The sequence below is a fragment of the Pleurodeles waltl genome, chromosome 2_1 (assembly GCF_031143425.1).
Source record: "Pleurodeles waltl isolate 20211129_DDA chromosome 2_1, aPleWal1.hap1.20221129, whole genome shotgun sequence".
Lineage (NCBI taxonomy): Eukaryota > Metazoa > Chordata > Amphibia > Caudata > Salamandridae > Pleurodeles > Pleurodeles waltl.
Window position 1 is genome coordinate 164,178,171 of NC_090438.1, and position 14,737 is coordinate 164,192,907.

Here is a 14,737-nt window from a genome sequence, read left to right on the forward strand (position 1 = left end):
AGTTAACTCCCTGATTAGGTAACTTATTAATCAACATTTTCATAATTTCATCATTTGCTAAAATCATTTTCTATTCCTCCTCCCATAAGACTCCTCTGCAAGCATAATTAATTTCTGCAACCATCCAATCATCCTCTTCATGAATTGTCATCTAAGAGCAAACAAGATAAACAGTCTGCATTCAAGTTCTTGAAACCTGGTACATATCTAACGCGGAAGGTAAACTCCTATACCCAATACAGCCATTTTGTGATGCGAGGAGTCATTCTTCCTGCACCCTTTCTAGTAAACACATCTATAGGAATTCTATTGTCAGTTCTTAATTCAAACTGTGTTCCCCAAACAAACGCCCTGAAGTACTGTATACCCTACGAACATGCTGAGCACTCCTTTTTGAAAGTGGAATAAATGCCTTCCGTCACCTTTGAAGTGTGCAATGCAAACGCAACTACTCTTTAGCAGTCCTTGTGTTCCTGCATCAATAAAGCATCCAAACCATTACAGCCTGCATCAGCATTGACAATAAGCATCTTTGTAGGATCAAATGTCATCAACACATCAGCAGTGACAATAGATTTCTTTGTTGTGTAAAACGCTTGTTGACACTCAGACCATTCATACCTTGCTCCCTTCTTCAACAAACTTAAGACATGCACTTTATCAGCAAAACGCTCCACGAACTTCGAGTAATACTCTGCCAGTCCCAGGAAAGACCTTAATTGTTCCTTATTCTTAGGTGGAGATACACCTTCTATTGCCTCCACTAACTTTAGCTTAGGTTGAATTCCTTGTGTTGATATGGTATGCCCCAAGTATTCCACTCAAGTCAAATTTGCATTTATCCAACTCTACAGTCAATCTAGATCTCTCCAATCTCTCCATAACATGTCCCAGAACTACATGTTCTTTATCTGCTTCCCACACCAAAATGTCATTTTGAAAGAATAACACATTTGGTAAGCCTTGTAATACACTTTGCATGACACCCAGGAAGATGGTAGATGCTGAAGCTAACCCAAATGGCATGCATTTAAATTGAAATGCTGCTTCGAGAGTAATAAATTAGGTTAAATGTTTGGATTGAGGATGCAACAGCACCTGGCGATAGGTGTTGGACAAATCCAGTGGAGTAAAATATTCAGCACGCCTTACATTAAAATCTCGTTGATTCCAGGATGTGGATGCCCAGCCACCCAAATGTTATCATTGTCTTCTCCAAGATCCACACACATGCATATCTTACCATTAGCTTTCTTCGCTAGGACTATTGGTCTCAGCCATTCGGCTGCCTATTGGTTCAGTAATTACTTCTGCACACACACAATTGAATTTCTCAAGCAACTGTTTCCGCTAAGCTAAAAGGCATTGCTTGCTTTGTGCATTCTTGGTATCACACACTCCTTCAAAATTATGCAATGTTTGATTCTCCTCAAAAATACAAATTCTTGAGTAAACTTGTGGTAATTGGTTTTTCACCTCCCTACATCAGATTTTGCCATCCGTAATACTTGATTCGGATGACTGAGATCAAAAAAAATTCCCAATGCTCAGTGTCCTTTCTAAATTTTGCCTTCTCAACTACATACACCTTTCCAAGTGCATTTATATCCTTGTACAACAAATCTGCTTCAAAGTACTCCATGACAGGTAGCTTGACACCACACTATCCTTGTGATTCCATGTCATGGAGAGTTAAATTTGTATTAATTGAAGCTTGTCCAAATCGATTTGTTGATTAAAGTATAGGGACCGAACGAATGTGTCCACATGGGCACATCCATGCCATTCACCTCAATTATGCATTTTGAAAGGCGATAGACCGCTCTCTTTACTTGTTCATGCTCATCAATACCACACACTACAAGTACTTCCACTATGTGTCCCCACCATTTTCCTGTCCATCCTTATTGTGATGTTCTCTAATTAAATTTACGTTGTTTTTACTCATCTTTGTGTCACCAAATGACCGTTTTTCTTGCATCTATAACATCGGACACTGACTGCAGGACATGCAACAGATTTAGTATAATGAGTGCTTCCACACCTATAGGCACAGTTTTTTCCTTACTACCCTTTGTGATTACTTGTTATACTCTAACCCCGTAGACTGGTCTCTTTTGGAATCAAGTTTCTAAAGAGTGTTCACATTATTCTCATCCACCTTAGTTTCATCATGACCTTCATTAAGTTCTTTAACATAATGTGAAGTATTCTCAATTCGGCACGTTATCCCTTCCGCTCCTAGACTATGTTTTAACATGGTTAACTTTCTTTTCACTACCAGTACATCTGCCCCTATTGCTTCTAAATAGGTCTTGAACTGAGCTTTCCAATCCTCCCATACCATCACAGGTGACTCTGGTTCCTGCAAAAAAATGGGAAAGGCAGCTATTGGTTGCACAGCCATGTTTTTTTGACAAATTAATTCAGTTACTAAGATAGTAACAAAGCCGACACCACTCTAAACCACAAATGTCCCTTGCCAAAAATAATAAAAGTAGTCACCGTTCCATAGTTCTCAAAATACTCCATGAACAGCAGTTACCTTAATTCTTTATCTCTGTCTATAGATTTCAGATGCTTAAAATTCTTTCAACATAGTTTCCTAGTCCTTTTTCACTGTACATGAACTACCAACATGCAGAGGACACGGCTCCACTTTTTTCCAGGGCAAGAAGTTTTATTGTTGATTTTGTCCGAAGGACAAGCAGAAATAATACTAGTGAAACAGACACACATGTGCCGCTCTTTCAAACTAACAGCTAATCAGGAAATCCGAAGTAGATGCCTTCAATAACTGAAATGTTTAATGGCCCACTGTAGGAAAGTACCATCTTGCCTGGCATGTTACCCCCATATTTCACTGTATATATGTTGTTTTAGTTGTATGTGTCACTGGGACCCTGCCAGCCAGGGCCCCAGTGCTCATAAGTGTGCCCTGTATGTGTTACCTGTGTGATGACTAACTGTCTCACTGAGGCTCTGCTAACCAGAACCTCAGTGGTTATGCTCTCTCATTTCTTTCCAAATTGTCACTAATAGGCTAGTGACCAATTTCACCAATTTACATTGGCATACTGGAACACCCTTATAATTCCCTAGTATATGGTACTGAGGTACCCAGGGTATTGGGGTTCCAGGAGATCCCTATGGGCTGCAGCATTTCTTTTGCCACCCATAGGGAGCTCTGACTATTCTTACACAGGCCTGCCACTGCAGCCTGCGTGAAATAATGTCCACGTTATTTCACAGCCATTTACCACTGCACTTCAGTAACTTATAAGTCACCTATATGTCTAACCTTCACCTGGTGAAGGTTGGGTGCAAAGTTACTTAGTGTGTGGGCACCCTGGCACTAGCCAAGGTGCCCCCACATCGTTCAGGGCAAATTCCCCGGACTTTGTGAGTGCGGGGACACCATTACACGCGTGCACTATACATAGGTCACTACCTATGTATAGCGTCACAATGGTAACTCCGAACATGGCCATGTAACATGTCTAAGATCATGGAATTGTCACCCCAATGCCAAAATGGCATTGGGGACACAATTCCATGATCCCCCGAGTCTCTAGCACAGACCCTGGTACTGCCAAACTACCTTTCCCGGGGTTTCACTGCAGCTGCTGCCAACCCCTCAGACAGGTTTCTGCCCTCCTGGGGTCCAGCCAGGCTTGGCCCAGGAAGGCAGAACAAAGGACTTCCTCAGAGAGAGGGTGTTACACCCTCTCCCTTTGGAAAAAGGTGTCAGGGCTGGGGAGGAGTAGCCTCCCCCAGCCTCTGGAAATGCTTTGATGGGCACAGATGGTGCCCATCTCTGCATAAGCCAGTCTACACCGGTTCAGGGATCCCCCAGCCCTGCTCTGGCACGAAACTGGACAAAGGAAAGGGGAGTGACCAATCCCCTGACCTGCACCTTCCCTGGGAGGTGCCCAGAGCTCCTCCAGTGTGCTCCAGACCTCTGCCATCTTGGAAACAGAGGTGCTGCTGGCACACTGGACTGCTCTGAGTGGCCAGGGCTAGCAGGTGACGTCAGAGACTCCTTCTGATAGGCTCTTACTTGTGTTGCTAGCCTATCCTCCTTCCTAAGTAGCCAAACCTTCTTTTCTGGCTATTTAGGGTCTCTGCTTTGGGGAATTCTTTAGATAACAAATGCAAGAGCTCATCAGAGTTCCTCTGCATCTCTCTCTTCACCTTCTGCCAAGGAATCGACCGCTGACTGCTCTGGAAGCCTGCAAAACTGCAACAAAGTAGCAAAGACGACTACTGCGACCTTGTAACGCTGATCCGGCCACCTTCTCGACTGTTTTCCTGGTGGTGCATGCTGTGGGGGTAGTCTGCCTCCTCTCTGCACTAGAAGCTCCGAAGAAATCTCCCGTGGGTCGACGGAATCTTCACTCTGCAACCACAGGCACCAAAAGACTGCATCACCGGTCCTCTGGGTCCCCTCTCAGCACGACGAGCGTGGTCCCTGAAACTCAGCAACTCTATCCAAGTGACTCCCACAGTCCAGTGACTCTTCAGTCCAAGTTTGGTGGAGGTAAGTCCATGCCTCCCCACGCTAGACTGCATTGATGGGTACCGCCTGATTTGCAGCTGCTCCGTCTCCTGTGCACTCTTCCAGGATTTCCTTTGTGCACAGCCAAGCCTGGGTCCCCGACACTCTAACCTGCAGTGCACGACCTCCTCAGTTGTCGTCTGGCGTCGTGGGACCTTGCTTTGTGACTTCGGGTGAGCTCCGGTTCACTCTTCTTCGTAGTGCCTGTTCCGGCACTTCTGCGGGTGCTGCTTGCTTCTGAGTGGGCTCCTTGTCTTGCTGGGCGCCCCCTCTGTCTCCTCACGCAATTGGCGACATCCTGATCCCTCCTGGGCCACAGCAGCATCCAAAAACCCTAACCGCGACCCTTGCAGCTAGCAAGGCTTGTTTGCGGTCTTTCTGCATGGAAACACCTCTGCAAGCTTCTTCACGACGTGGGACATCCATCCTCCAAAGGGGAAGTTCCTAGTCCTCTTCGTTCTTGCAGAATCCACAGCTTCTACCATCTGGTGGCAGCTTCTTTGCACCCACAGCTGGCATTTCCTGGGCATCTGCCCACTCCCGACTTGATCGTGACTTTTGGACTTGGTCCCCTTGTTCCACAGGTACTCTCGTCCGGAAATCCATTGTTGTTGCATTGCTGGTGTTGGTCTTCCTTGCAGAATTCCCCTATCACGACTTCTGTGCTCTCTAGGGAACTTAGGGGCACTTTGCACCCACTTTTCAGGGTCTTCGGGTGGGCTATTTTTCTAACCCTCACTGTTTTCTTACAGTCCCAGCGACCCTCTACAAGGTCACATAGGTTTGGGGTCCATTCGTGGTTCGCATTCCACTTCTATAGTACATGGTTTGTGTTGCCCCTATACCTATGTGCTCTCATTGCAATCTATTGTGACTGTACATTGCTTGCATTGCTTTCTATTGCCATTACTGCATATTTTTGGTAGTGTGTACATATATCTTGTGTATATTTGCCATCCTCATACTGAGGGTACTCACTGAGATACTTTTGGCATATTTTCATAAAAATAAAGTACGTTTATTTTTAGTATATGTAAAGAAATGGCTCCCTGTTGCAGTTAACCCCCACTTTTTGCCTGATACTGATGCTGACTTGACTGAGAAGTGTGCTGGGACCCTGCTAACCAGGCCCCAGCACCAGTGTTCTTTCACCTAAAATGTACCATTGTCTCCACAATTGGCACAACCCTGGCATCCAGGCAAGTCCCTTGTAACTGGTACCCCTGGTACCAAGGGCCCTGATGCCAGGAAGGTCTCTAAGGGCTGCAGCATGTCTTATGCCACCCTAGGGACCCCTCACTCAGCACAGACACACTGCTTGCCAGCTTGTGTGTGCTGGTGAGGACAAAACGAGTAAGTCGACATGGCACTCCCCTCAGGATGCCATGCCAACCTCACACTGCCTGTGGCATAGGTAAGTCACCCCTCTAGCAGGCCTTACAGCCCTAAGGCAGGGTGCACTATACCACAGGTGAGGGCATATGTGCATGAGCACTATGCCCCTACACTGTCTAAGCAAAACCTTAGACATTGTAAGTGCAGGGTAGCCATAAGAGAATATGGTCTGGGAGTCTGTCAAAAACGAACTCCACAGCTCCATAATGGCTACACTGAATACTGGGAAGTTTAGTATCAAACTTCTCAGAATAATAAACCCACACTGATGCCAGTGTTGGATTTATTAAAAAATGCACACAGAGGGCACCTTAGAGCTGCCCCCTGTATTTTACCCAATTGTTCAGTGCAGGACTGACTGATCTCTGCCAGCCTTCTGCTGAGAGACGAGTTTCTGACCCCATGCGGTGAGAGCCTTTGTGCTCTCTGAGGACAGAAACAAAGCCTGCTCTGGGTGGAGGTGCTTCACACCTCCCCCTGCAGGAACTGTAACACCTAGCAGTGAGCTTCAAAGGCTCAAGCTTCGTGTTACAATGCCCCAGGGCACTCCAGCTAGTGGAGATGCCCGCCCCCTGGACCCAGCCCCCACTTTTGGCGGCAAGTCCAGGAGAGATAATGAGAAAAACGAGGAGTCACTGACCAGTCAGGGCAGCCCCTAAGGTGTCCTGAGCTGAGGCGACTCTGACTTTTAGAAATCCTCCATCTTGTAGAAGGAGGATTCCCCCCAATAGGGATAGGAATGTGACCCCCTCCCCTTGGGAGGAGGCACAAAGAGGGTGTACCCACCCTCAGGGCTAGTAGCCATTGGCTACTAACCCCCCAGACCTAAACACGCCCTTAAATTTAGTATTTAAGGGCTCCCCTGAACCTAAGAATTCAGATTCCTGAAACCTACAAGAAGAAGAAGACTGCTGAGCTGAAAAACCCCTGCAGAGGAAGAACAGAAGACACCAACGGCTTTGGCCCCAGTCCTACCGGCCTGTCTCCTGCCTTCCAAAGAACCCTGCTCCAGCGACGCTTTCCAAGGGACCAGCGACCTCTGAATCCTCTGAGGACTGCCCTGCTTCAAGAAAGACAAGAAACTCCCGAGGACAGCGGCACTGCTCCAAAAGAACTGCAACTCTGTTTCAAGGAGCAGACTTAAAGACCCCTGCAACTCCCCACAAGAAGCGTGAGACTTGCAACACTGCACCCGGCGACCCCGACTCGACTGGTGGAGAACCAACACCTCAGGGAGGACCCTCGGGCGACTCCGAGACCGTGAGTAACCAAAGTTGTCCCCCCTGAGCCCCCACAGCGACGCCTGCAGAGGGAATCCCGAGGCTCCCCCTGACCGCGACTACCTGAACTCCATTTCCTGACGGCTGGAAAAGACCCTGCACCCGCAGCCCCCAGCACCTACAGGAACGGAACTCCTGTGCAGGAGTGACCCCCAGGAGGCCCTCTCCCTTGCCCAGGTGGTGGCTACCCCGAGGAGCCCCCCCCTTGCCTGCCTGCACCGCTGAAGAGATCCCTTGGTCTCTCATTGAAAACCCGACGCGTGTTTGCACACTGCACCCGGCCGCCCCCGCGCTGCTGAGGGTGTACTTTTTGTGCTGACTTGTGTCCCCCCCGGTGCCCTACAAAACCCCCCTGGTCTGCCCTCCGAAGACGCGGGTACTTACCTGCTGGCAGACCGGAACAGGGGCACCCCCTTCTCTCCATTGAAGCCTATGTGTTTTGGGCACCTCTTTGACCTCTGCACCTGACCGGCCCTGAGCTGCTGGTGTGGTAACTTTGGGGTTGCTCTGAACCCCCAACGGTGGGCTACCTTGGACCCAAACCTGAGACTTGTAAGTGATTTACTTACCTGACAAAACTAACAAAAACTTACCTCCCCTAGGAACTTTGAAAATTGCACTAAGTGTCCACTTTTAAAACAGCTTATTGTGTTTTATGTAAAAAGTATACAAGCTAATGTAATGATTCAAAGTTCCTAAAGTACTTACCTGCAATACCTTTCAAATGAGATATTACATGTAGAAATTGAACCTGTGGTTCTTAAAATAAACTAATAAAAGATATTTTTCTATAACAAAACCTATTGGCTGGATTTGTCTCTGAGTGTGTGTTCCTCATTTATTGCCTGTGTGTCTGTACAACAAATGCTTAACACTACTCCTTTGATAAGCCTACTGCTCGACCACACTACCACAAAATAGAGCATTAGTATTTTCTCTTTTTGCCACTATCTTACCTCTAAGGGGAACCCTTGGACTCTGTGCATACTATTCCTTACTTTGAAATAGTGCATACAGAGCCAACTTCCTACAGTATATCTGTGTATTGTGTTTTCTTATGATATTGTGCATATGACACCAGTGCTATAGTAGGAGCTTTACACGTCTCCTAGTTCAGCCTCAGCTGCTCTGCTAAGCTACCCTTTTCTATCAGCCTAAGCTGCTAGACACCTCTTCTACACTAATAAGGGATAACTGGACCTGGTGCAGAGTGTAAGTACCCCTTGGTACCCACTACAAACCAGGCCAGCCTCCTACACCCACGATTTGCTGAAAGCCTGTAACTGTAATGGGATGGAACAACCATGAAACCACCATCAAGGTAAAACTTTGCTTCTCATTGGTGAACCCAGTCAGGAGGTGTGACTGAGGCCGGGCTCTAGGCTGCTGTTATTTGTGAAATGGAGACTAACGAAGCTCTGCAGAGCCTGAGATGCAAGTCATGGAGCAGGATAATACAGCTCCCATCAGACTGCCAGGTAAGAGACTGGCAGACAGGGCAGGAGAGGAATGGAGACCATCTTGGTGCTGCCCCTTGGTTTCCTGTCCGATTACCTTTGCTCCCCCTTGTGACTCGGGCATTTCCTTGGACCTTCAAAGTCTGCCCGTCTGGCCTATCTCTGGAACTTTGCTCCCTGGGCTTCTTGGCCTCCAAACAAGTCTGCGATGATGCCCGATTACCCTCTTGTGGTTCCTGCTTGCCTACGTTTTCTGTACAGTGATTGTAACCAGCAGAAAACCAGTGGCTTTGTGAAAATGATTTATTCTGCAGTACTTCTCACTTGAGCAGCATCTATGAACAAAAGGATTGTTAAAGAAAACAGCAAACGGCAGCGTGTACTTTTGCAGGTTTGCTTGCAGGCAGTTTTCTGATAGTGTATTTTCCATAAATGCAACGTATTCAACATACTGAGGGGCTTTGTAGGATTTTCAATACAGTGCCGCGCACGCCTTTGCAGAGGCAGGACAGCAACAGACAGCAGCAGTCAATATTTGCTACATGATAGTTGATCCTATTACAGGATAGGCGCCTTCCGATTCTCAATGGGACTTTTGCTGGGTAACTTTAGAGCTCAGTGTGAAAAGCATTCAAATAATGTTTTAAACATGGTGGTGTTGTATTCTCAAGTATTTATGTACACTTATGTAAATGGCAAACTATTTAGCAAAACACGTAGGCATTAGACTTTAGGCTTTAGCCAAGTGCAAGCAGTTTAGACAGGTAAAGGAATAGAGTTTCAAAAAAATAGAACATTTGCCCAAGATTACACATTGTAGTTGAGTGAAGCAGCATTAGAAAGTTGGTGCCCTCGTTTGATCGCAACCAATCTAAAAAAGAGGCTACATCTTAACAAATGTAATGTATTGTGTGTAAATATCTTAGACATACCCTACATATAAAGGGGCTTATTAATAATTGCCTTGGAAAACTGGCTAGTTGTGGAGGGAGTGTGAACGATTTGAAATGTCCTTCATGTCGTGCTTGTAATGGATATATTAACATCAGAAAGGCTTAGAAGTTATTATAAAGTCCACTCCAATCTTCTTTATAACAATTATGACTTTATTGTTTCTTCTTCACTCTGTGCCTTCCTCCTTCTCCTTCATCACCTTCTCTCACAGCTTCTCAACATTCTATCACACACTCCAGATCTCAACCACCTCCAGAACCTACCATCTTTAGTTCCCACAAGGGGTGGACAGATCATACCATTATGAACTAGGCCTAACAGTGTATAATACATATTGATGCCAATGACATTAATAATTAATAACTATATTTATCTAATAACTATATTTGTCTAACGATATTACCTCAACAGAACTACATACATATAATTTAGTAATTAAAACTCCAGACTAGAATATAACACATCTTCCCCACACAATAATATAACCAAAAATACAAAGGGAAGGTTTTACATTAAAAGTGATTAATTAAATCTACATCATAACAGTTCCAGACCTTTGAAATTGAGTCAGTTCCAAAAACATGAAGTTTTGCATAATAGTTGGATTCAAATATAATCCTTACTCCATGCGGGAGGTTTGGTCGCTCGGCAACTAGGAGCTCTCAGTCCGCTACTCCGAATTATTGACTGCATTGGTTCCTTCCCCGTTGGAATTTCATCTGCAGTCTTGGTAGTGATTGGTACATATCTCGCAACCCTGTCCATGCTCCAGCATTGTCCATTTTCTAAAATAACAACATTCTTCTTTACTGCTTTAATGCAAAATGGTCCCACGAACTTGGTCTCTCCCATTCCCCTTCTCGAGTAACCAGCTGGTTTCCTGATCATAACTTTATCCCCCACCATCCAGTATTGTTTTTTAACCCCTAATTTGGTATTATACCTTTCTTTATGCATTTCCTGGTTTACTTCTATATTTGTCTTAGCACCTGGAGATGTATTTTTGCACCGTACTCCCCCACCCAACCATGAGGGATAGAATTTGGTACATGGTACTCTGCCTCGTAATGCTGAAAAGGGTGATATTTTCGTTATAGAGTTGGGAGTGCTGTGATAGGCCCATAACATTTCTCTAATGGTGTTTTCAATGTTCAATCTGTTAATACTTGCTAACTGGATACATTCTTTAATCATTCTATTAGCTCGTTCTGCTAAGCCGTTGGCTCTGGGACAATATAAAGCTGTGGTGTAATGTTTTACCCCAATAGAATCCAGGAACTGTTTCATTGGGCTTGAAGTTCATTGGACCCCATTATCTGTTATAAGAACTTCTGGGATTCCTTCTAAGCTAAAAACATTTTTCAGGAAGTTGATGACTGATTCAGTAGTAATTACGTTAACTAATTTGGTTGTGATCCAGTGTGAATGATAGTCTATAAGTACAATTACAAATTTTGTAGACAGACCAGTGTAATTAAGAGGCCCAATAATGTCTAATGCTAATTTAGACCATGGCTTGACAGGAACCTGTACCGGGGAAATGGGTGTCTTGCGAATGAACTTGGACTTGTCGCTTAGAGCACAAAAGGAGCATTCTTTAACTTCGTTCTCAATTGTGGAATCCATACTAGGAAACCAAAATCTTTCTCTTACTCGGGCTTTAGTAAGACTTCTTCCTAGATGACCTTCGTGAGCTAGTTTTACTATTTTTTGTCTAAGATTCAGAGGAGGTATAATTTTGTCATTCCTAAGCATATAGTTATCTTTCTCATTAATTTCCCATCTTACCTCCCAATAGTCTTTGATGATGTCCTCTAAGTCTTTTCTCATCTCAGGCCATCCCTCTCTCGCTTTCACCCTAACAGAGCCAAAGAATCATCCTGTTGGTATGCAGACTTCCACTCCTCATCACTAATGGATGGTAAGTCAACTGCTAGAATAGGGTACTCTATAGTATCAAAATTTTCTACACAGTCCATTGGGCTTCTTGAGAGGAAATCAGCTGCACAGTTCTTGTACCCTGGTAGATATTCTACCGTGAAACAGAAATTCTCCAAGGCTAGAATCCATCTGGCTATCCGGGGTGTGCTATTATTAAACCCCTTGGTAGAAAATACGTATACTAATGGCTTATGGTCAGTGCGTAACGTGAATTGAGTGCCCCACAGTAAAAATTTTAAGTGTTTCACTGCCCAGAAACATGCGAGTGTCTCCCTTTCGATTACCGAATAATTGGCCTCAGCTTTGCTCAACGTCCTCGACGCAAACGCTACTATCCTTTCCTCTCCGTTAATAATCTGCGATAAGGTGGCCCCCAAACCTAATTTGCTGGCATCAGTTGTAAGGAACGTTTTCCTACAGTGGTCAAAATTGCATAAGTATGGAGCATTCACAATGGCTGATTTGATATTCTTAAAAGCCTCGTCCTGGACTTCGTTCCAAACATAAGGAGCTTTGTTTTTCAGTAGCTCTTTAAGACTCGCAGATACTGTTGAGATTTTTTTTTACATATTTTGCCATAAACTCGGCAAGGCCCAGGAAGGACCTTAGTTCGTCTTTGTTTTTTGGTGCACTGGCATTCACAATTGCATCAACAAGGGAAATTTTGGGTTTAAAGCCATCTTTTGATATAACATGCCCTAAGTATTCTACTGAATTTACTTTCAGCCTACACTTTTCTTTCTTTAGTGTGAGCCCTGCTGCTTTTAATTTTCCTAGGACAACCCTAAGTATTTTGTCATGTTCCATTTCCGTCGCTCCGTATATAAGTACATCATCTTGGAAGAAAAGGTTATTGGACACGTTGCCCAAAATGTTCTGCATAATTTTTGGGAAAACAGCTGCAGCTGACGCTAGCCCGAAAGGCATCCTATTGAACATGTAGGATCCAAAAGGGGTGGTGAATGCTGTGAGCCATTTAGATTCCGGGTGCAATTCCACTTGATGGTATGCACTCGAGAGATCCAACACAGAGAAGTATGAAGCTTCCCCCATAGTGCTCATTATTTCGTGTATTCTTGGAAGAGGATGCCTCTCAACCCAGATATTTTTGTTTAGGTCTCTTAAATCCACACAAATTCTAATTTCATTTTTGTTATTTTTCTTGGCCACCACGATGGGGGCCAACCATTCGGAGCATTCGATAGGTTGAATAATTCCCTGTGACTCTAACCTTCCTAATTCCTCTTTGACTAACTGTTTAAGCAGATGTGGAATCGGTCTGGTTTTATGCACAGTGGGCTTATTTTTGGGCTTTAGTTTAATTCTATGTTGAAAGTTTTTTAGTAATCCTAACCGCTCACAAAAAATATCTGGGAATTCTCGAATGAAAGCTTCTCCCAAATTAGAATGATCAATGCACAGGACTTGTTCAGAATTATTGGGATCTAATGTTATTCCCAGTTCTTTTTGATGTTGCCAACCTAAAAGATTGGAACCTTCCTCTACCACATATACTTTCCCAACCGTGGACCTATCCTAGAAGGAAATTATACTTTTAAACATACCTTTCAGGATTATAGGGTCTCTGTTGTATCCCTTTGGGCTTATATCCGGATTCTGTAACTCTATTACGCCATTCCTTTGAATTTTGTGAAAGTTGTTTGTATCTATTATGGTGAATGGAGAACATGAGTCAGCATACATTCTTACATTCTCATTATCAATTGCAACTGTACATACAGGATATTGGGTGTCGATTATATTCTCGCTATTTACCTGTAAAATAATTTTCTTAATTAGTTGCGGTATTTCTTCAGATTTTTTGTTGTCCCCATACTTGGAACTATCTTTACACACCCTCGCGAAATGACCTCTCCTATTGCATTTCCTGCAAATTGCCGATCTAGCCTGGCAGGATGTGGAATTGGCAAGGTGATTGTTACTGCCACACCTATAACAAGTGAAATTTGTTTTATTCCCATTATACCTTTGGGATTGTTTCTCATTACCTTTAATTTTTAGAATTTTCTCCTCTTTTACTTCTTCCACCACTTCATTTACATGTGTTTCAAGGGGAGCAGAATTAATTTCCTGTAGACAAACTGCTGTGTGTTCAATAGACTTGGCTAACTCAATTGCTTCTACTAACCCAGGTTGCTTCTGTAAAAGCTTCTCTTGTATTTTAATGTTGTTAGTACAACAAACTAATTGATTCCTAATTAGTGAATCATTTAACTCTCCGAACTCACATAACGTACTTAAACCTCTTAAGGCCGCAATATAGCTTGTTACACTCTCCTGCTTGCCTTGGCAACGGGAAAAGAATTTATGTCTTTCTAAGGCTACATTGATTCTGTCTCCAAACTGCTTTTCTAGCTTCGAGTATGTAGTGACATACTCGTCCTGGGCTTGTCCCTCAGGAAAGATTGGATCAGGGAGGGACTCATATATTTTCCTCCCATGAGTTCCTAGATTATGAAGTAAAATATGTTGTTTTCTAATGGGATTTAACTTATCCCCACCAATTGCAATTAAGTAAGACTCAAAAATTTTGAACCAATCTTTCCAAGGTACATTTGGTTCACCCAACTCATTCAAAAATGGAACTGGTTGTGACATTCCCGCTGCTGCCATTGTTCAGGTTATAACACACTCTTACTGCTGACAATGTTCTATTATTGTTCTATAAATTTACCACAGAGCATACAATATTACCTTTAATTCATGTTAATATGTATAACTTGTATAAGAAAACTCTTTAAAGAAATGTCCAAATCATTAGATATGCTGTACTAGTCAGCGTAATTACTTAGCCGGCTTCTCTTCAAATGCTGTGCCTGTCAGCGATGTAAAACTAGAGTCTTAAAGTATGATTTTGAAGAAAAGCTGTGCCTGTCAGCGTGACTGTTAACAGGCAATTGCACCACTTCACCTGCTGTGCCCGTCAGCGATGTTGAATTGATTTAATGCACACGCTCGTCAGAAAATTACATACGAAGGATTTAATTTCAGGAATCCTTATCAGAATGTTCACTTCTTTTGAATCCCCGTGTCGTTAAACTATGTTTGACCTTTCTTCGCCGTAGCGCTCGAGTTCAATTGAAATTCTAGTCAGCTTCATGTAAATAGAAGCTTCGTTGCTTGTGGTGAAT

At 43.9% G+C, this 14,737-nt stretch overlaps 1 protein-coding gene across 4 annotated transcripts in view; it reads right to left on the reverse strand.

Annotated features, from left to right (window-relative positions):
* XIAP (X-linked inhibitor of apoptosis) overlaps positions 1–14,737 on the reverse strand; it is a 362,764-nt gene that overhangs the window by 255,438 nt on the left and 92,589 nt on the right. Inside the window, exon 3 of one of the 4 annotated variants that reach the window (XM_069211900.1) lies at positions 13,151–13,252. The exons of the other annotated variants lie outside the window; for them this stretch is intronic. Within the exon in view, the coding sequence (XP_069068001.1) occupies positions 13,151–13,252 (102 nt within the window). The remainder of the gene's footprint in view (positions 1–13,150; positions 13,253–14,737) is intronic. 4 annotated transcript variants of the gene reach the window in all.